Genomic DNA, 25809 nt, shown 5'->3' on the forward strand with positions numbered 1-25809 from the left:
GTGCGTGTTCCTGTGGGTGCACCTCAACATATCCTCTGGCTGGCATGACACACAGGTGCTCATCACAGGCCCACATGTCCTCATCTGCATGCTGCTCTGTGAACTCAGCCTGGGTGAGAATTAGAGCAGTGATGCAACTGGGTGCAGGCCAAGTTAGGGTAATCCTGCACATAGATTACCCATGATTACTGACTGCCCTCTAGTTACCTCTAATGGAGGCATACCATAGTGCCAGCAGTTTACTGGGTGACTCCAGCTTTGTTGATGCACCCACCATAAGCCTGTCTACACATGGTGGAAGTGCTTCATGAGGATCCGGACATGGCCTTAGTAATGATTGCAGTGTATGAAGCAGGTAGGGTGAGGGCGATACATGAGCCTCAGAATGCCAGCTGAGTGTATGTGCAACAGGTTACACCTTGCAGCTCAGAGATGTTGAATTGTTTGATGTCGGCTAACCCCACCTGTCCTCCACAGATTCTACTGTAGCCCGGGAAGTAGACATTTATGCTCAAATGTCAACATGGAAGGTAATTGGTTTGTTGTAGATTAGAGGATGGCAATCACCCAGACGGGTCCTTCAATAAACATGGCAGATCACTGTCTCATGTATCCGGCGACGGACCCCACGGTTGTTGAGGATCTGATTCAAGGATGGGTTTTTTTTATTAATTTTTCCCTGAAGAATATTTTATGGAGCTGATGTGTACAGATGAAAGTCAGATCAATGCTGGTGTCTGTATATTTCCACTGAGATGGCTCTTATACAAATGGTGGTCACATGTTGCCAGCCTTAGCCCATCATTAAGGAAGTCTTCAGGTTTTAATAGGATTTCGACATGTCATTTTCGGCTTGTTTGCCTCTTAATGGACTGGCTGCATTGTAGGGAGTTCTTCCTTCCATCTGACGGAATGCAAACAGAAAAGAAAGGTGAACTGTTGCGTTTATCCCTGAAGATTAGAAAGCACTATGTAGCAAGAGCAATTTCATGGTGAGTGTGATGTGGAGATGATGGTTCAGACAGTGTTCGTTACCAGGCTGCCATCGACTCCACTCATGCCATTGCTCTGTCTACCTATTTTAGTTTATTGAGATTTGGTGGGCTCCGTCCTCAGCACTGTTATGTGAAAACAGTTGTGTTTTAGAGCATACATGCTAATAGACCAACTGTTTCTGCTTATTGACTCTTGCAGCTGTAGTTAAAGGCCTGCAGATGGGTAAAATTGGCTGCTATTTTAGAACACTATCCAGCTGTTGGATTAAAAAAATAAAAAAATAGCAACTTGCACATTAACATGACTCATGATAATGATTTCTTGAAATTAATCATTTTATAGCTTAGGATTTCCAATTACCACTAGTTAATGTATAATGTTGCACAGGTGTGAAGAATGAATGTTGATGAGATTGGGCAATGCTTTTTACCCCATACACAACCATGTCAAGTCAGTTTCCTTTAGGACAGCTGATCGTGAAGATGTTACTTGTTATTTGTCTGTCATGTAATTGGATTAAATACACACCATGGAATGTAATTATTTTGATTTTGGCCTTGTGACAAAAGGTGGAAAAGACATTAACTCTGTGAACCTGCTTGGGATGTTTCAAGGGAGATAACTCTATGTTTGTATTGCAGGACACCCGGGCATGGGCCCAATGCAGAGGATGAGTCACCCAGGGGGCAGGATGCCCGGTCCAATGAACCCAGTAAGTTACATCTTCATGTTACAAGAAGGGGCGGTCGGGTAGCCAAATGGTTAAAGTGTTCGCTTGTCACGCCGATGACACGGGTTCGACTCCTGACATCGGTACAATGTGTGAAGCCCATTTCTGGTGTCCCCCACCATGATATTGCTGGAATATTGCTGAAAGTGGCGTAAAACCATATTCACTCGATCGATCACTCACCCACCCACCCACCCACCCACCCACCCACCCACCCACCCACTCACTCACTCACTCACTCACTCACTCACTCACTCACTCACTCACTCACTCACTCACTCACTCACTCACTCACTCACTCGCGTTATAAGAGAGTGTGGTCTTAGTGGAAAAAGTGTCTGATCAATCATCTATCAAGTCAGCGAGCCTGACCACCCGATCCGGTTAGTCGCCTCTTGCGACAAGCATAGTCTCTTTTTACGGCAAGCATGGGTTGCTGAAGAATTTTTCTATGCCGGACCCTCAATTGTTGATGGCGGATATGGTTAAGGAAAGGAGCAGCACATGTCCCCAGTGTCTGTCCACTAACTAAAACTGGTATTTGATGGGTACAGTGAGATGGATATGTATGACAAGGCACAGATCTTACATTGAATGTTTTTTTAGTAATGGTGAATGAATAGTAAAGTTTGGTAACAGAAATGTGTTTTTTGTTGCAGGTTTACGACTCATTACCAAGTTATGGTGGCATGAGGGGTCCACCGCCTAACTCAAGTATGGGGCCAGGAGGCCCTGCAGGAATGCCACCAATGTCGATGTGAGTAGTTGTGCCCTTCTCACAGTTCTTACCTTCTCCATAGGGGCCAGTGGCCTTCAGCACTGTAGCTTCTTCAGCAGAGTGCATCCATTTGGCCGGCACAGGATTTGCAGATCAAGGGTTTGAAATACTAGATTCTGCCCAATTTTGATCTTGGCTCTGTTGGTCAATAAGGTGACATGTCCATGACCTGCATCAGTCTAAGCTGTCCAGCCACATTAAGCGGAAGTAGCCTTATGTAATTGAAATTCAGTAATGTGGCGCAAATGGTGGTGTAAGTTATAGCTTCCTTAGGGCTTCTCTCAAGAAAACCTGGCAGGTCATTATACTTTGAATAATGTTAGGTGTGGTACAAATCCCAATTCACTCACTTAAAAACCTGGACTAATTTGAGACATTAAGAAAAGTAAATTATGACGTTTTTATTCAGTGTTCCAGTAGCGGGCATGAGATGATTCCATGGCTAATGTATGAACATGTTGTTTCAGGCCAGGGGGTCCCGATTCCATGGCTAATGTACGAACATGTTGTTTCAGGCCAGGGGATCCCGATTCCATGGCTAATGTACGAACATGTTGTTTCAGGCCAGGGGGTCCCGATTCCATAGCTAATGTACGAACATGTTGTTTCAGGCCAGGGGGTCCCGATTCCATGGCTAATGTATGAACATGTTGTTTCAGGCCAGGGTATCCCGACATGGCTAATGTACGAACATGTTGTTTCAGGCCAGGTGGTCCCGATTCCATGGCTAATGTACGAACATGTTGTTTCAGGCCAGGGGGTCCCGATTCCATGGCTAATGTACGAACATGTTGTTTCAGGCCAGGGGGTCCCGGTGGACCAGGGGGACAGGGGAACAGACCGTGGCCACCTACATCATCATCAGTAAGTACAACCTCATCGTGGGTGACGACACAACCTCACACCTGACAGATGTTCTGAAACTAGGCTCAGTACCTCTTGTTTTTCTAACAGTGAAATGTCTTTTCATGTCCCTGTGAACAAATTAATTTTTTACTTGTGGTATCATCTGTCTATATACAGTCATACCTCATTTGTGTCAAACTTGGATGTTTTGAATTCTGATTGTCTCAAACTCGCCTTTCGGTCCCTGCGAAATACTTCCAATGTATATATGAATATATCATCATTTATTCTTGGAGCTGTTGAACTGGATTTGTTGAATTCTCGGTTGTCTCAAACTCATTTCAGAGTCTCAAGTATCCAAATTAAGCATAAAATTCCCATGATGATGACTCTAACCGTTAATAATAGAAAATAACAGCCCACACCCACACTCTCCAAACTTTCAACTCGTTTCTCACACAATCAACTGACCTCACTGTGATTAATGCAATTACGTCAAAGGCAGGGAGCTTTCTGACAACATGCCGACATCCAATCAAGCCTAATAAGCAAGCATACCTTACATCAATGGTCCAAGCTGATTTCGGTGTACACAATGGCAGCAAGTTACTGGAGTGTTCTCACGTGACTGCCGATGACACGTAAAAACTGAGAAATGAGTAAAACAGAGTAGGTTATGTTAGTGAATCTTTTATTCAAGATGCGACTTACAATGACATCAATCCAGATGGGGACAGTGAGAATTTATGATATGCCTGAGTTGCCACCCCTTTACCACCAGTAGCCTGAGCACTGAACTTTACGTGCCCTGAAATCTATTGTTGTGTCCTGACCTGGTAATAAGCTCTCATAACATATGTTTGGTTTTAAAAAACTCACTTTGTTGGTTGTCTCGAACCCCGGATAACTCAGACTTTTTTCCAGGTCCCCATGAGTTTGACACAACGAAGTTCAACTGTATACAAAACAAGTTAAAAACACCCGCAGTTGGAGGCTGTGTGTTGCAGTATACACCAGCCCTAACACATTAGCTATAGTCACATAAAAAATATATCGGTTGTCCTTAACTTCGTTTGAGTATGTTTTCTCATATGGGATTCCAGGGCAGGACATGTCTCAGTGACAAACTGCTTGACATAAATGTCACCGGTAAAGGATTGGATGGCCACAATGTCTGAGAAGGCCAACTCTTGTGCGTCATCTTGCCCTAGTTACTCATGCTATCATCCACTTGTTTGTGGTCCACACCATGTGGTGTGGTAGCACTGTGGTTGAAATAATTGCTCCTTGCACTGACTCAGGTTTGATTCCCTACATGGGTACAGTGTGTAAAGTCCATATCTGGAGCCACCCCCTGTGAAATAGCTGCAAAAGCTGAATGTAGCTATGACAACATATGCCCCAGTGTGTTTACCTAATGTGCCTGATAATGATACAATGTTACTGTTTTCAGTTAAACTACTCGTCAGCATCTCCAGGAAGTTATAATGTAAGTATAGATTCCAGAAAGTGTCAACTCAAATTAAATTGTATTGATCCATAAACAACAAAATTGGAAAGTGAAGCCATCTTGACTGTTGCCACAGCAGTGTGTAGAGAGGATTTTCTTGTACTGTGTGCCTACATCAGTGTTTTCATGAGTGTATTTACAACCTGCCTCCCCATCCTCCCTCTACAGCAGCAACATCGTCTACCGTCGCATCCTGTACTAACTCTAGTCTGTTTGACAGAGGATTTGATTATGAATTTGTGAATTGCTTTTGAGATAAGATAATGGAAGTAGGCATTCATGAACCTAGTCATCTGTTAAACGTTTCACAATGATTGATTTTATGGAGTCCTAAATACCAATTTGACCAAGACCATGCCCGAAAGAATATATCTCACAAAGATTTTGACATCATTTGAGCATTCCAGAGGATGTTAAACAGGTTATTTCAGGAATAGAGTTAACTAAAAATACCCTAAGATGTAATTCCATTAGTCATTGCAATACTTTTAAGACCAGTTATTTGTGCTGAAATGTTTTCTAGGAGCATGTTTTTAAGAGCTTACCTTTTTCTACCTGCATTCCAGGGTTATGTCATCATACACCTATTGGGTTACCCTACTATCAATCTTCCATGGAGAGAACATGTCCCAGTTTTTGTGGGACTTCTTGGCATTAATTTCCTGCTCCAAGCTCAATCCTACACATCATTTTTTGTAAACAAAAGATATGTTTGTTTAACATTCGGAGAAAGGAGATGACAAATGTTTTTGTGAAGAATTTGACTTGAAATGAGATGTGGAAGATAAGATGTGTTCTCAAGCAAAGATTCAGTGGCGGTAGGAAGATAGCTCACGGGCCTCTGCCCCTGTCATCACTGATACATCACATGCGTTGAAACTTCAAACGACTTGAAAAGATTTCCTCCATGGATGTATTGCTTGAATAGTATTTTGTTAATAGTCATATTGTAAGTTAGATTACTGGTTTTTAAATGGGACTTTAACTCAAGAACTGGTAACAAGCAGGATGAAAGTTGCATCTGTGATATTTAAGCGCCAGGTTTATGGCAGATTATTAGTGAGTTATAAGTGGGTAAGCTGTAACATGATGTGACAGTGTCAGGCATTAAAAATGGGTAAACTGACATGGTGTGACAGTGTAGGACATTAAAAGTGGGTAAACTGACTTGGTGTGAAAGTGTAGGACATTAAAAATGGGTAAGCTCTAAGATGGTGGAACAGTGTCCGACATTAATAGTGGTAAACTGTAACATGGTTGGACTGTGTCTTACATTAATAGTGGGTCTTACATTAATAGTGGGTAAACTGTAACATGGTGGAACAGTGTCTGACATTATTAGTGGTAAACTGTAACATGGTGGGACAGTGTCTGACATTAAAAGTGGGTAAACTGTAACATGGTGGGACAGTGTCTGACATTAAAAGTGGGTAAACTGTAACATGGTGGGACAGTGTCCGACATTAATAGTGGGTAAACTGTAACATGGTGGGACTGTGTCTTACATTAATAGTGGGTAAACTGTAACATGGTGGGACAGTGTCTGACATTAATAGTGGGTAAACTGTAACATGGTGGGACTGTGTCCGACATTAATAGTGGGTAAACTGTAACATGGTGGGACTGTGTCCGACATTAATAGTGGGTAAACTGTAACATGGTGGGACTGTGTCCGACATTAATAGTGGGTAAACTGTAACATGGTGGGACTGTGTCCGACATTAATAGTGGGTAAACTGTAACATGGTGGGACAGTGTCTGACGTTAATAGTGGGTAAACTGTAACATGGTGGGACTGTGTCCGACATTAATAGTGGGTAAACTGTAACATGGTGGAACAGTGTCTGACATAAATAGTGGTAAACTGTAAAGTGGAATAACAGTTCAGACCACAAACACCCAACATTAATGTGAGACTATGACAGGTTGTCAGCAGGTGATCTTGCTCTGCCAGATGTTCCTGGTATTCTGTGTGTCTGTATGTGTGTTTGTGTTTCCAGGGTCCCCCAGTAACAGGTCCCCCAGGTACACCCATCATGCCCAGTCCACAAGGTGAGTAGCAACTCTCTCTCTCAGTAGTCAGTAGCCACTCTCTCTCTCACACAGCAGTCAGTAGCAACTCTCTCTCACACAGCAGTCAGTAGCAACTCTCTCTCACACAGCAGTCAGTAGCAACTCTCTCTCTCACAGCAGTCAGTAGCAACTCTCTCTCACACAGCAGTCAGTAGCAACTCTCTCTCACACAGCAGTCAGTAGCAACTCTCTCTCACACAGCAGTCAGTAGCAACTCTCTCTCACACAGCAGTCAGTAGCAACTCTCTCTCACACAGCAGTCAGTAGCAACTCTCTCTCACACAGCAGTCAGTAGCAACTCTCTCTCACACAGCAGTTAGTAGCAACTCTCTCTCACACAGCAGTCAGTAGCAACTCTCTCTCTCAGCAGTCAGTAGCAACTCTCTCTCTCAGTAGTCAGTAGCAACTCTCTCTCTCTCTCTCAGTAGTCAGTAGCAACTCTCTCTCACACAGCAGTCAGTAGCAACTCTCTCTCACACAGCAGTCAGTAGCAACTCTCTCTCACACAGCAGTCAGTAGCAACTCTCTCTCACACAGCAGTCAGTAGCAACTCTCTCTCACACAGCAGTCAGTAGCAACTCTCTCTCTCAGCAGTCAGTAGCAACTCTCTCTCACACAGCAGTCAGTAGCAACTCTCTCTCTCTCAGCAGTCAGTAGCAACTCTCTCTCACACAGCAGTCAGTAGCAACTCTCTCTCTCAGCAGTCAGTAGCAACTCTCTCTCCGCAGTCAGTAGCAACTCTCTCTCTCTCTCAGCAGTCACACTTGCACCTATATCCAGTCAGTTGCAACTCTGTTAAACCTATTTCCAGCCTACTGCCCTCAACCTTGACATCTTTTTCAGTAGATCTTACTGTTACGTATGGACTTTTAGTACCTAGGCTCACAAAACCAAAAGACCTTTTCGCGGTCTTCGGACGAGTGGCTGAAGTCACAGGCTATTTTTCTGATTTCCAATCTCAGATATTTGTTTCCTTGCTTCACTTTGACAACTTTGACACAGCTATATCTGTCCTTTTGGGAAATTAACATTTGGAAGTTTAAAGAAATAATTTCCCTAAGATTTAGTCAATTTATTTATTTTGCTGATTAGTCAGAAACAAGTCCTACATATCTCGAGTAGCTACATCATTAAGATGAGACAGTTACATTTGTATATATTCTTATTTACAAAAAAAGTTAAAGAACACCCAGTTTTTTTCATCATATGACTATAGATAATCTACCATGGCTGGTGGGTATTGCAACAGCTTTCAAATTGTGGATGTTATATAACTTGTTTTGAGTAGTATATTATATCCTGAACCCAAAACGTTAGGGATCATGAATATTTTTGGAGAAACTTTTATGAAATTGTTTGCTCAGTCTTCACTAAAAATATATAATCCCCCAAATATTCATGATTCCTAATTTTTGGGTTCAGTGATTTTGTAGACATGTTGTGTTTGTCGTTTTGAATGTGTATGAAGAACAGATTATATGTGAGGCATTGCATGCTGATTGCAATGTCTTATATAAAGACCTCCCACATATGCTTTCAGCGCCAGAAGCAGGTAACTCAGACGGAATGTACAGTATGATGAAACCAGGTGGTCCGGGCGGCATGCCGGGGATGCCAGGGGTGAGTAGCGCGACCGGGATCCCGGAGGGGATACACACTTTACTACCAAGCTATATATAGGCTATAAATCCTACATAGAGGTATATGATGGTATAACATTTCGAGTACTGCTGGATGTTACATTAGATGGGTGTTTGAGAATATAGTTTTGTTAGTGGTCACGTTCAGTCTGGTTAAGGGGAGATAATTCACACCTTTCTAAACAAGATCTGTTCCTAACTACACCTTTGAATGAGGTGACTGGTGAATACGCGATAAGAGGATTCTTTATGTCTTACTTGACAAGATGAAGATATGATACAAAAATACAGATAAACAGGTCTGTCTTTCTAGAAACAATTTGTGGCCATGTTAGCTTTTGGGTGGTGGGGTAGCCTAGTGGTTAAAAGTATATGCTTGTCACACCGCAGGCCCGGGTTTAATTCCCCACAGGGGTCGATGTGTTATACTCATTTTTTGTGTCCCCCGCTCACTCACTTTATGTTTTACTCCTGTGTTGTATTCGTGTTTCAGTTTCCAATGGGACCTGATGGGTCTATGGGACCGATGGGACCAGGGGAAATGCCTCCAGTAATGAATGGTAAGTCACCAGATCCTAGGGCCTAACAGGGACAGTACATTATTATGATCTCGCCTAAATATTGTTGCCATTTCTTTGTCTAACCCCTTTGTCCCCCTATGTTAGCAGTGTGGTGTGACAGCACCAGGTTACGTCAGGTAAGGCGCTAGTAGTCGCATGTTTCTGCAGATGGAAATACATGATTTCTTGCCAGGCTATTCAGTCTGGGATCTGTGGCTTCACTCCTGCTTCTGTTTTTCAGCAGTTTATTTTGGCTTTAGTACAAATAATAATAGAAATAACACCTTGGAAACTTGCATACTTTGTTCCAGATGCAACCTGCATTCACCAGTTTTCAATTTCATGTCCTCAGAATCATGTTTCTTCTCTTTTTTTCAGCCTCCGCTTTATGTGATTCAGTATGATGTATAATGATGTGACTGTGAACTGCCTCCATCTGAATGGTCACATTGCATGTTATTTTGTAGGTATGTCTGTTCCAGGGGATATGGATGGTATGAAGAACTCACCTGCCAACGGCCCAGGAACACCAAGAGATGATATGCCACCTGTTAGCGCAGCAGACATTGGGGGATATGGTCTGGCTGGGTACCAAGACAATGTAAGTCAGCTGTCATTGTGAGCACGTGTATATGTATGTCCTGGCTCGCTCGCTCCTTCGCTCCCCTATTCTGAGAGCTGGCACCGGGGTCCGTCCGTCCGTTCGTCCATCCGCCTTGCTGCCTGTATGCCAACCTGAGCTGGCCAGAGTTACTCCCTCGCTTCTGGCTAGAGCAGCTACTTTTCTCACTCTCTCTCTCAGACACGGTGTTGGGGCATTGCATGTTTCTTCTGATCGCCTGGTGCTTTCTTTAAAAACTTTCTTTTTTGTTTCTTTTCATTTCTAATTAGAGCATCTGCCTGTTGATTGATTGATCTGTTCATACTCAGTATTGCTCCCCTCTCAAACAATCTTGATGATGGAATTTGGTAACAAGACTGTCTCAGTGGTAAGCCAACAGTCGCTCCCTTGCCACCTGCCTGCCAACAGACCAGCTGACTGGCTGCCTCCAGATGGCGCTGACTGTCACTACTTGCTCTGTCTGACCTGCTCATTGGCCGGTGATCAGTATGAGTGACCAGGCCTATCATCGCATGTGACTCATCGCTGCCCACTCGGGGAGCTGCCTCATCGTAAGCCCTATCATACATCATTAACAATCATTACAGCATGTGCCCTAGTACGTCGCCTATCTCAATGTTTTGATGTTTACGATTTTTCAGGAGCAAAACGAATCTGCCGCTATCCTAAAGATTAAAGAATCTATGCAGGAGGAGGCAAAACGCTTTGAAAAAGACGCCGACCAACCAGAATATTTCATGCAATAAAACCTAAATTATTCTATTATTTATATGTTAGTACATTGGACGCGATTGAAGTCTTCTACAGGTGGTAGTGCCAGTGATAGAATGGCCTGGATGTTCACTATGACTGCAGGATTAGGGAACTTGACGACCTTGACCTTCTTTATTTGCGTACATTAGCCCTGGCTCCCGGCTTTCTCTGCTCTCTAGACACGCATGTTCATAATCTCTAGGAAAAGCTCCAGCAGCCGACTCCAGCCTCCGAAGAGTTCAGTTTCATTTCTGTTGTAGACTAGTCAACTAGTTTCTTCAGTTGTCCCTAATCTGCAAGACTACTCAAGTTTTCTTGACATTGTGTTGCTTGTAGACGTGGTCTGCTCTGCCATGTCTCCCTCATCCAGGTCATATTGAACAGCCAGGCTTGAACATTGAGACATCAGGATTGTTTGATGATGAAGAAATAGTCTTCAAGCCAATACAGCTGGCCAGTAGTAGTAAAGTAGCTCATCTTTGCTTCCACTTAACATTAACAGTACTGTACTGTGTCCTGCCCTCAATTGCATGTCTTGTCTCCGTCAAACTGACCTGTTATTAAATGAGGGTCCTCACCTGTCTCAGGCAACCATACGACCGTCCGTCCGTCCGTCCGACCCGGCAGCCGAGCTGCAGCCACGCTGTTGACAATACTGAATTTCCAACTCTGTAGACTTGCTGCCTTAGCATTGCAACCCTTGTGCCACTGTGCCCCACTAAACTACTAAACCAGGGAGGGGGCGGGGCGGGGCATCATCATTGAGTCATGTGCGACACACATTTATGTATTTCTATGTTCTATATGTACACATATATTCATATATTATTGGAGTTGTCTTCCCATGTTGCTAGCATTGTCTTCTGATAAATTGCCAAAATACCGAGCGTTTTTGTACATAGCAAGATCATCCTGTTATTATGCAAAAGTCACAAGGGCTAGAGTGAGCAGCAACCTCAGTATGCAGATCACAAGATGCTGCTGTGCGGGAGATGTTATCTGCGGTTAATGTAGTGTTTGACAAGAAGTCATGGTTGAAGCAGTATCATTGGGGCTACAGAGGCACAAGGATTGCGTGTAGCATAACTATATACACCATAACTTAGCTCTGTTTAATCCCTTCTACTTTGTCACTGGTGTCCTTCCGAAACGCTTACAGCCTATCTCTCTGCCCCGAGTGCTATGTAATCTCCTTAATGATGATTGTGATGAATCTCTTTGGTTGCAATCTCAAAACCATTATTTTTGGGACCAATTGGTGAGGAAACTCTACTGTCTTCATCAGCCGTGCAAGCCAAGTGTGGGCCCTCCAACATATATTCGCCAGATCTGTAGATGTTGACAGTCGAGATAACATGTAGCATTTGGCTTCAAGATTATTTCCGAGTTCAGTGCTCCACAAGCTTGTTTTTTCTCTGGTGCACATGTACTCCACCGTGGAAGCAGGGGTGAATGAGTGATCGAGCGAGGAGTGCAGAATATCTGACTTGTTATATATTTATATCTGCGAGCTGATCCCGGCCGACATCTGTCACTCGGTGAGCTGACAACCCTCTCTGTCTGTCTGCCACCAACTTACAGATGTCCGATAGGTTTCAGCTGGCATCTTGTTATACTCTGACTGCACATGGTCGTTTCTGATGTAGTCGGATAATGTGGCTTTTTGTATATTTTGATACTGGGCTGCCCCGTGTTCCAGCTTCTTCCCGGGGCACTTTCTGTCCCTCTGTTTCTAATGTTGATGTGAGTGTTTTTATTTATGTGTTTGTGCGATCGATATCCTCATGCAAATCCATAATCCGCCTCTAGGAAGTAGGTATCACAGCGTGGACGCAGCCCATGAGTAATGTATGTGAATCTGTGGAGGGAGCTCTGCAGGGTTATATTGTTTTGTTTGTAGTCCTTGCCCACAAGTACTCATAGCAGCATTTTATAAATCTCTAGTTCTGTATTGTTTTCCTCCAGCTGTGTAGCTGTCTTGGGCAGTACGCCATAAGCAGAATTTGAGTTTTTCACTCTATGTTTGGCGAGCATGAGACAGCTGTAGTGTTTGTGTGCTCCGCCTGCGACAACGCTAGTCACCTAGTACCTTATCAGTTTCTATACTGCCAGTGCTCACACTAATATTGTCGTAGGAACATATATTTTTTCACAAATTTGTCAAAAAAACCTGCTCTTGATCAAAATGATAAAAATACTGAAACATGTCCATATTTTGATATAGACTGTCATGTACATAACTTTATCTTGACCATATCATAAAAGATATTTGGTAGACTTAACACTGTACTCCATCAATCTTCGAAAACGTTTTATTCTGACATCTTCCGTAAATAACGAGTTTCATTGCAATGGAAGTATGTTAGTACGGTGTGGCAGTAGCAGTGTTTGGATTGTTTCCTTTCTTTTAGTTCTCATTATTAACATGTAGTAAACTTGTTGTAGTTTGTTTGACGCAAACTTTTTAATCACTTAATGTTCGCTCCACATCTAAGAAAATCTCTTGAAACGAATACGAGCCGTCTGTCATTTAATGTTTTCAGGAAATTTCTTTGCAACGTTGTAGTGGAACTTTTAACACTTTTGCTTTAAGTTTTGTTTGTAACGTGTATTTGGCTTCTAATGGAGCGTTTAGTGCAAATGTTTTAAATGAGCGCAAATACCTCTTCTCTTTACTTGTAATGGACAAATTGCACTTTCGGTTGTTTTTCAGGACAGCCTCGCGTGCTTTTAGCAAGCCGAATGAAAGCTGGTAAGGGTGGAGATAGGGACAAACATTCAGAAAGGGGAAAGGAAAGATAATTTAAGAGGCAATCCAACCTTGTGACAATGTGTATCCGTAGTCACTTCTCCATAGTCGGTTGCTAGGTGACCAAGATGAGTGTCACTGAGACCTGCTTCTCGATTCAAACTGGGATTCCGATTGGTTAGAAGACATGATGATACAGAACAGTCGGAAGATGGTGATAGCTGTCGCCTTCCCAGCATTCCCCAGGAAGGAGAGCAGAGTTACTCCCCTTGGTGGACTGGGATATACCCAGAGAATAACTGTCTTGTCAATTTCTTATATCAAATATGCATATGATAAGTTAAATTTGTGATAGAATTTGTGGGGACTTTCTTTTGGCATTTAATTGGGGAGTGATTTGAAATTGTAAACTTTGTGTGAAGATCTGATTCTGCTACTGTCGTGGGTGGGGGTTCCACAATGTGAGGGAATGGGATCTCATTCACAAACCACTTGTTTTGCTGGGGGCAAAACCACATCAAGACAATTCATTGTTAATTCTACTTCCCCACTGAAATCTACTACCCCACAGCTAGGCGACCAGTCCTGCATATATATATTGATGTAGATGGTTCCTTGTGAATGGGGTGGGCATAAGGTGGTCTGATGGTAGGGGTGGGGTGGGTCGGGTGGTGGGGAGGTCATTACTGCCCGGCGATGTCGACGCCAGTGCCGTCGTATCCATCGTGTACATTGAAGAATGATCTGATCGTGTAAAGTTACCTGTAATTATATTTATTTATCTTCATGTTGGTGGAGTACAGTTGTTAAATAACTTGCAAGCATTTTGCCATGTATATGGTAAAAACCAAATTTGAATGCCTCTTTTTTGCAATACTGTACGATATGTGATGTGACAGTTTGTTACGTTCACGTAGTTGTAGCCTGTTGATTGCTCACAATATGCCGCCGCCATACATCGTAATGGGAGTATGCGTAACTTGTACGTACGTACGCATGCTCTCGCCGGCTGGTGTATTGAGACAGTAGATGTGGTACAAATGGATAGCCCTAGTTATTGTAAACACCTCCTCGTCATTGCGCTGTCAGGCATCACCAGGGCTCAGAGGCTGGTCCAGTCCCCCCCCCTCCATATGGCCCTGAGATTCCATATCATATCAATGTGCCCGAAGAGAACCGTAACATGTATTTTATGACATCATCCTCATGAATCACCCACTCACTACAATGACCTACCTACCTTTGTAAATATTTCATCTCAACCTGATGTTTGATAATGTGGCTCAAAGGCACTCTCAATTCCAACATGGCATATCATATGTGTTCAAGTCAGTATTGAATACTTATTCCATAACCCAACCATCTAGAATACTTCGGACCATAATCTTCTTCACATATTTTGGCATATATTACCTATGCTGTTGTTGTCCATATCATTAAGTGCTTACTACATTTCAAATTCATAGACATCGCATGATATTGAAGAGAATAAATATGTATTTTTCATACTCATTCAATATACGTAGTATGGATTACCAATTGGCCAAATAGCTCACTTCGATATTAATTCGTAGCATAGCTCACCTGAACTTACAGTTGTAGAGTTTTTTCGGAATCGTCAGATGATCATCTTGATTGAGACTAGTGCTAGGTAACAGGGATAGTGTGGCAGGGCCCAGGGAGATGTCCTCGCTCATGATCAGTCATTGTATACATTGTTACTCATGTTTTCATGCAAACAAACATCTGGTTGTATAGTTGTTCCCATTATAAGGCGAGGCCATCTTTCTGGTCGTGTCACTGGAAAGGAGGGAAGTTACTCTCAAGGAAATTAGTCCTCGTATTGTTCTGAAGTGCAGACTCCTGTTAAAATTGACATTTACAAACATCGAAGTAAGAATTGTAAGTATTCAAGCTTCAGATCTGCATTTGAGAACACTGTGAGAAGTAGGACCTATGTTGTGTTTCAGAACACTATGAGAAGTAGGACCTATGTTGTCTTTGCTCAGTTTGCCTTGCTTGCCAACAATATCAGGATATTTATAGATACAAGAAAGACTTTTCAAATCCCAGAAAGACTGACCAGCCTTTGAGATCTTTCGTGGATATCTTTGACTTGCTGATGTTCATCTACCTCACACTATCACTAGAAGGTCTGGTTAGTGCTCTTGCCACAAAAAAACCTTGTAAAGAAACACACTCAATGATGCAACCGACAAGGTGTGAGTGGTGGGAGTTGTCTGCCCTTGTCACTCAATCATCTCATCTCCATTTGTAAATTAACCAAAGGCAAGTCGTGTCTAGAGGTGTGGCTCAACCCAATTGTCTTACAGCGTAATGGCTGATGGGGTGTATCGCCTTGCTTTGTATAATAGCAGCGTTATTAAATGCGACAGGTTTATTTCCCAGCGTAATGTTGTACAGCCGTGTGGATCTAAAGACAGTTGTTAAAAGTCGGCTATGTATCATATGCTGCTCCATATTTTATTTGGTTGGGAGGGTGGTTACAACCAGCTGTACAGCAGGCGTTAAAGCGGCCCAACAGTGTAACAATCAAAATTTATGGCAATATTGTAATATATCTCAGTCATTTTATATTCTATTCATTTCATGTGTGGAGATGGTCTCCTCATCTTCTAAGTTATTGTGTCCTTCTCCGTTGTGTAGCGACCTAGATTTGTCATCTTTAGTTTGAGACATTTCCAATGTGTGTCTTGTGCAGCATCTTGTAGACTCACTCATCAGAGGGCTCTAATAAAATATGTCAAACTGTTGGATCCCCCACGAATCCATGTGTCTGTTCTCTTGTCCTTCTATGATAACTAGAACCCATCAGGACTCTGGAGATTTCCCACCGTTGTCATAAGATGACTGAAAGGGGGATCACACGGCCACAAAGGCTGCTGAGTATGGACCATACTTTAGTCGGTGACCTTGGAAGACCAAACCAAGTCCATTGTGACCTTGACCTACTCTTGTATGGCCATGTGAAAGTAGAGGAGGATGGTCTAGTGCCAAAATGACTGGAACAGTGTCTAGACCAAGTTTCTGGTTGGCATAGGTCACTGCCTACTCTGTCAACCACTGGCTTGCTTGCCTGATGTAGCTGCAGTTTTGCTGGACATGGTGTAAAACCAGTTGATTCACTCACTTCTCGCCAAAATGCCCCATTTACTGTAGTGTTAGGTAGCAGGAACCCCAGTTGGTTTTCTTGTCATTGTACACATGCTGTAACCATCACCATGGAAACCTTGTTAATATTGTTAGTCCATTTCTCAAAATTGGTAGAAAGGTACAATTGGCGTACATAGTAAGGCAAGCTATTTTGTTTATTTGCCCAAATCAAAAGACAACATTTTGACAAATCCTTTGAAGGTTGAATCTGTTTCTGAAACTTAATCCATACTTCTTGACATTCATTCCAAGGAGCTTGGGGTGTAAGCTTCTGATGAATTGAAGATACATTAATCTAAAGTCTAATTATTGTTTAAAAAGAGTAGCTATTACCCTTGAAGGTCGTGGTATGTCGAAAGTACTGTAATACCCTACTACAAGGTTCAGGACTGCTAGATGAACAAGGTTGCACTGTGATATACTACCCATTGACAGATACCTACATTCACATTGTCACATGTTTACAATAAAAGTATGTGTTGAATAAATAACATTATTATATTGCTCTTCTTTCCAACATGTTGGGACATACAGATTGTTGTGAGATAGGCCATTACAAATTATTGGATGTCTTGTCTTCCTGACCCGTGAAGACCCGGGTTAGAATAGGTCTTCAGCAACCCATTATTGCTGTAAAAGGAACTATGCTTGCTATAAGAGGCGATTTACGGGATCGGGTGGTCAGGCTGGCTGACTTGGTTGATGCATATCATCGTATCCCAATTGCGTTGATAGATGCTCATGCTGTCAATCACTAGATTATCTGGTCCTTACTCGATTATTTACAGACTGCCGTCATATAGCTGGAATATTGCTAAGTGTGGCGTTAAACAACAAACAAACAAACAATCTTGTCTTCCTGTAAGACTAGCTTTACGGGAGGCCATTGTTCGTCATTTGAACTTGTCTCCCAGATGACCTTGGCCCCACTCCACAAGGAGATCTTAGCGCTACGATTGTCGTAAGTGGTGTATGTTATAAGTATGGAAGTTACGACCATCTTAGTGCTGAAATAGTTTTGTTGAATCGGGGCCTGTCATTTGATGAACTTCATTGTTAAAATGCTGTAGTTGTTTTAGTGTTGCCCCTAGGATGTAGCTAGTGCTTCACCAAGGAAGTATGGATGAACTATAACTTAATGAAAGATTAATTTTCTGCCAACAGATTGATTCTAATGCAAGGCTGAACCGGAAAATACACCATTAATGTTATAGAACCTGGAACTGAGTCTCCAAAATTGTCGCCTCCAAGGATGAACCCTTAATCTCAAGGCTCTTCAAGGAGTGCTGCTGTAGCCCAGTGTTGGCTCGTCATGACCAAGACCAGGGTTGAATTCCCTTCATGACTACAGTACATGATGTCCATTCTTGGTGTCCACTGCTGTTTTATGGCTGGAATATTGCTATTAGAGGCATAAAGGCATACCGATTCTCTTCCTCTCTCGAGACATGCAGAGAAGACTGGTTTCCATGATCAGGTGGTGATTGAAGTTTCTGCAGTGTTCAACAACATATACATACAAAGTACTTCAGATGCATCTGACAATGCAATACATCCTTTCAAAGCAACCAGCCCTCTCCGATTTAAGGGATTTATAATTTTCTGTAGAACATGAATGAAATTGAGAATATGATCAGTAAGATCTTTGTCAAATTCCATGGTTAGTTTATCTTGAAAATGCTGAACAATGAATTATTGTGGAGGTAGCTCATTATTATTATTCTCAAAGATGTTTTCGGAGAAAATTGAATTCTTCAAGCATATCCTCACTCAGCATTAAGGGAATAAAACAAGGACTGGCTGGGCGTCGTATACTGTGTTTGAGTGGGGTGTCCATGTTAAACTGCAGCATGGTATCTCTAGGCTAGCGCTATAAAACTGTTATTAGTCCAGACCAGTACAAGCAGCCACACTCACACATGCTTGTCGCTGTATAAGTGCAATATTCTTGGAACGTGACCTTCAACTCCATTTCACCTCTCTTCACATACTCTAAGCAGGTTTAATCTCCTCTGAACCAACGTTCCATGTCACTGTTGTCTCTTTGTCAAAGGACAAGGCGTGATGAGGACCCTTTGGCCCACAGGATCTATAGATTTGAAGAAATTAGTAGAAATTGTTAAAGAAGTTGTTCAATATGTTCATATGAATGAGAGCTAGACATTGTTCATTTCATCACATGCATGTTTTGTACTAACAACACTAAATGTAAATTTTAATCTAAAATGTGTGGTTTAAGAGGTTTTCAGGAAGCTTTTTTTTTCAAAACGTGAGAAAATCTTTAGTCCATGGTTTTCTTCCATGTAGATAAAGACAATGAAAACGTGTGGTAATAAAATTTTGGGGCCATGGACTTGCTCATGCTCAGATTTTCTCCAGAAGGAACAAAAATCTGCCTTTTTCACACAGTTTTGTCATTCTTGTGTACTTGAACATGAAAATGTACAAGTTGAAACTGTAAGAAAAAAGAAGCTAGTTGTCAATCATTTGAACATGTGTGATGATTTTCACACTATCATGGGACAGTGGGTAGCCAACTGGTTCAATTGTTGGCTTGTCATCCCGAAGGGGTGGGTTCGATTCTACTCATTCATACCATCAATACCAAATTTTCTGTAACTTAACAATTTGACTGATGCAGTGGGCCAGACAGGAGGGCTCTTATCCAACAGCATCCTTTGCATGACTTTAACAAATCCATGGAAAGGATTACCAGTATGAAACTGACAGGTCACATGGATGATCCCAGAAATACAGGTCTCAATACTGGACTTTCAGAAATGGGCAATCTCTGCTCCCATACTGATTTATCACTTTGTGTTATACCAAAGCATTCATCAAGTATCTTTACAATCCATGCAGATGGTATAAGAAAAATAAATAAAATTTACATTTTTAGCTTAACCTGACCTGGTCGGTGTGATTTTATGTCTGACAATCAAACATTAACCCACTTGGGGTTTTTTCAACTGAAAACACAATATCACTATCCATATCATGAGCACACGATATATTATTGTTTGTGCCTAGGTACAAGTAGTTTTCATTTCAGTGACAACAATTCTCAGATACAATTTTCGATTTTTCTTAATTCAAGTTTTGTTCTTTTCAATACCAATTGGCCATCAGGTCAGTGAACAGAAATAGGTCAATGTCTAGTTTTTCCCCACATGCAACAGCACTTGAAAGCCTCCTAATATTTCATACAACCCTATACATACCACGCAAAAGAAGTTAAGGACCTCATGATTCTTTCATATTTTTATGGCATGATGGATTGACTTGTAATATGAAAGAATTGGGTGATCCTTAACTTCTTTTGAGATGTATGTCTTGGGATTATTATTAACATGATTGGATGACTTTGGAAGTCTCTGACAGTAGCATTTAACAACTTATTTCCACAATTAGTTGAGATTTCCTGAAAGGGTATTCCCTACCCTCCCACACAGGACCTCTGTATATGTTCACTTATGTAAATGTAAAATTATTATTTGTTGAAAAATTAAATTGTTTTTAACAGATTACTGTCTGCAATTTATGAAAGCATCAGCACTTGGATATTTCGCAGCTTCAATCATTGACATCAACCTTTTTATGAATAAATGATTTTAAGTGCATCTTGTTTATTGTAATGTTTTCATACTTGTATAATAAAAATATTATTGGTCCTCTAAATTGTAAATGATATGGAAATGAAAGCAGAGTAAAACGAGGCAACAGAATTGTTGAGAACTAGATAGTGTATGTATTGAGTTATGCTCTCCCACACATTTAAACACTGCCAATACAAGGGTTGACTAGTTACTGTTTAAAGCTTCACTCGTCATGCAAACGTTCCAGGTGGTTTAACTATGTAGGCACAATGGGTAAGGCCAATATCTGGTGTGCTCTCTTCAATAGACACCCTTCCGAAACACCTCGTTTGTTTGTTTGTTGTTTAACGCAGCATTGAGCAATATTCCAGCTATATGACGGCTCGGGTAGCCTAGTGGTTAAAGCGTTCGCTCGTCACGCCGAAGACCCGGGTTCGATTCCCGACATGGGTACAATGTGTGAAGCCCATTTCTGGTGTCCCCCCGCCGTGATATTGCTGGAATATTGCTAAAAGCGGCGTAAAACCAAACTCACTCACTCACTATATGACGGCGGTCTGTAAATAGTCTGAACCAGACAATACAGTGATTGATATCATGAGCATCGATACACGCAATTGGGATCGATGACATGCATCAATCAAGTCGGCGAGCCTGACCACCCGATCCCGTTAGTCGCCTCTTAGGACAAGCATTGTCACCTGGAAACACCTCAATACTTGGTAATGCAATTGATTGTCATAACCAGTAGTGTGTTTCAACTGTGCTCAATATTTTTTACAGCAGGGGAAAATATTTTAATAGTCTCTAATGTAGAGTGAAATATAAAAAAAATAGTAAGACGACCTCTGTACAGTATGGCTTATTATACACTAATGTATAAACGATTAGCACAACACCTATATGCGCTAAAATAAAGTATAATTATGAACTATTTAATGCACCCGTGTGCTAAAATATAGTAGTGAATGTAGTTAGTTTCACTGCAGTGAGAGTACTTGCATTATTGTGATTAAATGCATAGATAATATTGTTGAGGCTACTTTCCCCAACAGTCACTTCAATGTTTATCCCAAAAACTCTGAGATTATTATTTAGCATTTCTGGCCAAGTGGGGTTATAATTTTTTGTTTTTTTCGTTTAACGCCGCACTCAATATTCCAGCTATATGACCGCGGTCTGTAAATAATCGTGTCTGGACCACACAATCCAGTGATTGATATCGTGAGCATCGATCTACGCTATTGGGACACGATAACATGCATCAACCAAGTCAGAGAGCCTGACCACCCGATCCCGTCAGTTGCCTCTTATGACAAGCATTGCCACCTTTACAGCAAGCACGGTTGCTGAAGACCTATTCTAACCCGGATCTTTACGGGTAGTGGAAATATTAAAGTAAATTTAGGGTAAGGTTGAAAGCATGAGAAATTAAAGAGAACCTTAAATCAGAATAGTAGTTGCGATTAATGAAAGATGTACTTCCTCTTCCTCATCTGAACAGAAGAGTGAGTGAGTGAGAATGGTTTTACGCCGCTTTTAGTAATATTCCAGCAATATCACTGCGGGGGACACCAGAAATGGGCTTCACACTGAACAGAAGAGGGGCGGTGGGGTAGCCTTGTGTTTAAAACGTCACGTCACATGGAAGACACGGATTCGAAGCCCACGGGTTGCGAAGCCCATGTCTGCTGTCCCCCGATGTGAAATTGCTGGAATATTGTAACACCATACTCACTGACTCACTCCTCATCAGAACAGTTAGGGGTGACCCAGCCGTCTTAAGGCGCCGCAATTCGCTGTTCAGAGTTGCGTCCCTTGGGCATGCCAGAAACCTATGACTGTGGGTGTGAATCGCGGTTCGCGACGATTATCTTTCTAGGTGTGTCAGCACCATGCCCTTGCTTGTGGGTTTCACTAAAGTGCTAACGTCTAAGACCTGCAACACATCGGGTTTTCTCCCACAGCAAGACGACCGCCTCCGTGGTCTTGTGGTAGAGCGTCCGCCCGAAGAGCGGAAGGACGTTAAAAGACGTTATATTTGTTTGTTTGTTGTTTAACGCCGCACTCAGCAATATAGGATGGTACTTGTTGTTACCCTGTCTGGCGCTCGACATAAAGGGGCAAAAACAAGGACTGGTCGGCTCGAAGTCAGTATACTGTGTGTGGGGTTTTCATGTTAAACTGCGGCATGGTATCTCAGTGAGCTGACACTATAAATCGGCATTAGTTCGGACAAGTACAAGCAGCCACACACACACGCACACGTGCATGCACGTCGCTATATAAGTGCAATAATCTTGGACGCGACGTTAAACCCAATTTCATCTCCACTCTCACAGCAAGCTGACACGCCGTGACATAACTGGAATACTGTTCAAAGCGGCGTTAAACCCATCTCACCGTTTTCGTGAGTTGGTCGTGAAACGCGATTTCAAGAGGAAGTGTTCCTCATCTCTGTTTGTTTGTTTGTTGTTTTACGCCGCACTCAGCAATATTCCATCTATATGACGGCGGTCTGTAAATAATCGAGTCTGGAACAGACAATCCAGTGATTGACACCATAAGCATCGATCCACGCAATTGGGATACGATGACATGCATCAACCAAGTCAGCGAGCCTGACCACCCGATCCCGTTAGTCGCCTCTTACAACAAACACGATCGCCTTTTACAGCAAGCATGGGTTCTGAAGACCTATTCTACCCCGGATCTTCACGGGTTTTTATTTATAGGCACATACATAGATGGGTGGTACAAAACAACATGCATCCACTTCTAGGAACACGTCAGCATGATTTGCCTTTCTCTGCTAGGTTCATTTCTCGTTACTCTAGTTTTTATATTTACGAAGGTAACCATATTTACGAAGGTAACTCGATCCCACTAGTCGCCTCTTATGACAAGCATAGTCGCCTGTTCCGTATCTCCAGACCACTGTGATGGGACCTAATACTTATTATCCATACATGTGCCGAAATGTCTAATGTAGTTGTAGGACATATAAGTGCTTGTATGTATATTTTCATTCATTTGACGAGTATTGTTCCAAATACCACATGTGCACATGATCAGAAGCAATCGACATACATTTTACATCTCTAAAGTGTCTTGGTGAACTGGGAAACATCACTCAAAGGTAAATGCAACGTCTGCAGTAAATTCAAAACAACATATTACCACACTGCATGGATCAGACATATTTGATTAGCAGGCCGCTGAAATGGGCATGCAAGTTATTGTTGGAAATTTGACAGCTGCTGATTTATCTAATAACTACCACACAAATATATTGACATCAACACGGTGCCCATATTAGAAATATCATTTTTTGTAATAATTCAGCCATTTCTGCATGTTATTATTCTGAAAGTTGATGTGCACCTAGTCTGTCTTACAGACCCTGATACATTTATATCAACTACAGCCCATGCAAGTCTATAATGTTTGGCAAGTCTAGATTACTGCAGTATCTGAAAATGAAGAGAATCACTGGGCTCCCTTTTTATTAGATTTTTATTAAGATAACTGAACAACTGTTTTTTTCTGTACGATATGTTCATTTCAGAGACTATATGTTAGTCTAATGTGCACCAAGTACATGGTTTTCGGAGTACCATGTAATACGCCTTTTGGCATATTTTAAAAGCTTTTGCTCAAGTTATGACGTTTCATTTTCACGTACCCACTTTTTTCTAGTAACTGCATTTTCGACATCACCTCAAAGAGATTTATCCCTGCTATAGTGTCACTAAAAATGTTCTCACAGAATGCTCGATCCGCGTTCAAACATAGCGTCCATCTTATGAAGCAGATATGACAAGATTCGAGAACGGCAAATATTGCAAATATTGATTCACATTATCAGCTTGGGTAGTATGGTTTTAAGACAACATGTCTCGTTGAGCACATCGCCAGTATATAAAGGCGAGCTGCTGTGCCCCTAGCACCTTGGTTAAATCTGTAATTTGTCCTTGCTACGCCTGCATCCTCCCTATCACGTCTCGATCCCGAGATGGCGTGTGTGGGTATTTTCAGGGCGCTTCCAAAACAAACGACCATTTCACGGTTCCTGTTAGTGAACGCGTGGTCAACCGTTCTGACATGATGGAAAGTTGTGAGTGTTGACAAATGCATTCAGAGAGGTTGCAGGGTTCAGAGACCTGTATCTAGTTAGTTGTTTCGTATGCCCGCCATCTTTTTTTTCGTAACTCCGTACTGCTGTGTTCGATCTGAAATCCTCATTCAAAGTTTAATTTCGATGAAAAGAAACCCGTTTACGTACGAAGCATGGCAGAAACGTTTTAAGCCTAACTACGAAAAGTGTATATTAAGTACTCCATCAACAATGTGCATGTATTAAGTACAATGTGTCGGGCATGATGGCAAATGTAGTGGCTGATGCTCCTTCCTTTGGGGGGGGGGGGGGGGGGGGGGGGGGGCGGTCGGGTAGCCTAGTGGTTAAAGCGTTCGCTCGTCACGCCGATGACCCGGGTTCGATTCCCGACATGGGTACAATGTGTGAAGCCCATTTCTGGTGTCCCCCGCCGTGATATTGCTGGAATATTGCTAAAAGCGGCGTAAAACCATACTCACTCACTCACTCCTTCCTTTGGCACTGTTAATACTGCAACGCGTACGTTGACGGGGAATTAGCCCTTGGGGGAATCAAGGACAACATCGGCATCACTGTCCCGGAACGTTTAATGTACAACAATAAACAACAAATACACAATGATCGGAATACCTACTCGGACAACTACAAAAATCGATGAGCGGACCTTCCAGCTCAGACAAACATGAGGTGAGCGGAGTTCCAGCTCAACCTCTGGGCATTTCCTGTGAGCGGCACATCCTGCTCTCTGTCGTCCGTACACTAGCACTCGGAATACCAAGGTGACTAACAGTGTACATATATAGCAATGGACAACAATGGATAGACCTAGAGACAATATACGTCGCCCTGGACATGAAACTTGTGGGCGTGATTATCGTCACAGCCCAGGGGATAATCGAGCTAAAAGGCTTTAGGCTAAATGTCAGTAATTAATCAGTGACATAGTTGCACAGCTCGTTCACGATGACAGACAGTCAATTTAGGATTGACTTTGTATTTTTTTCGGTTCATTGTGGTATGAATCGAAAAACCGATATGCAAACTGTATGAATCCGCGAGGCAGTCAGACTGTCACGAGCCGGAACAAATATGTCCGGGAGAAGGCGGCTGTTTGAAACGACATGGTCAGTTACCGCCAGATTCAAGCATTAGTTTCCTAAGAACGGGAAATGATGTAACGTGTGGTCTTAAGCAATGTCTCGAGTTCGATGAGATTTAACCGTTTTCTAAATAGCTGTTTATATCATGTTATTATCTAGCAGTGAACAATATCACACTGAGATGATCATGTGAATTAGAAATAAGAATATTTAGGGCGTCAAAGACAAGGTATTTTGGATGGTCATCATGGCACAATTCTATCAAAATTTATCCCAAACTATTTATAAGTGACTATTCTTGGGGTCTTACACTCCTGTAGGATAATAAGGAAGTTGTTTTAGTATGTTAATAAATTCTATGCCAGACCCAGGCGACCCGTGAAGATTCCGAGGTAGAATAGGTCTTCAGCAACCCATGCTTGCCGTAAAAGGCGACTATGCTTGTCGTAAAAGGCGACTAACGGGATCGGGTGGTCAGACTCGCTGACTTGGTTGATGCATGTCATCGGTCCCAATTGCGTGGATCGATGCTCATAATATCAATCACTGGATTGTCTGTTCCAGT

The 25809-nt window shown here is 42.2% G+C and overlaps 1 protein-coding gene across 10 annotated transcripts in view; it reads left to right on the forward strand.

Moving 5' to 3' along the window:
* LOC124136158 (single-stranded DNA-binding protein 3-like) overlaps positions 1–20051 on the forward strand; it is a 112984-nt gene extending 92933 nt beyond the window's left edge. For 3 of the 10 annotated variants that reach the window (XM_046501981.2, XM_046501987.2, XM_046501982.2), the window contains 9 exons: positions 1638–1708; positions 2386–2483; positions 3305–3368; positions 4804–4839; positions 6861–6912; positions 8453–8553; positions 9067–9133; positions 9601–9734; positions 10397–16045. In XM_046501981.2, coding sequence (XP_046357937.1) covers positions 1638–1708; positions 2386–2483; positions 3305–3368; positions 4804–4839; positions 6861–6912; positions 8453–8553; positions 9067–9133; positions 9601–9734; positions 10397–10501 — 728 coding nt within the window. In that variant the 3' untranslated portion in view covers positions 10502–16045. Of the gene's footprint in view, positions 1–1637; positions 1709–2385; positions 2484–3304; positions 3369–4803; positions 4840–6860; positions 6913–8452; positions 8554–9066; positions 9134–9600; positions 9735–10396; positions 16046–17595 lie in introns of those variants that run through there. The other 7 variants (XM_046501986.2, XM_046501988.2, XM_046501989.2 and 4 more) reach the window with 7 other exon arrangements.
* Positions 20052–25809: the final 5758 nt, after the last annotated feature.

Source organism: Haliotis rufescens, unplaced genomic scaffold (assembly GCF_023055435.1).
Source record: "Haliotis rufescens isolate VD_foot unplaced genomic scaffold, xgHalRufe1.0.p SCAF_2, whole genome shotgun sequence".
Taxonomy (NCBI): domain Eukaryota; kingdom Metazoa; phylum Mollusca; class Gastropoda; order Lepetellida; family Haliotidae; genus Haliotis; species Haliotis rufescens.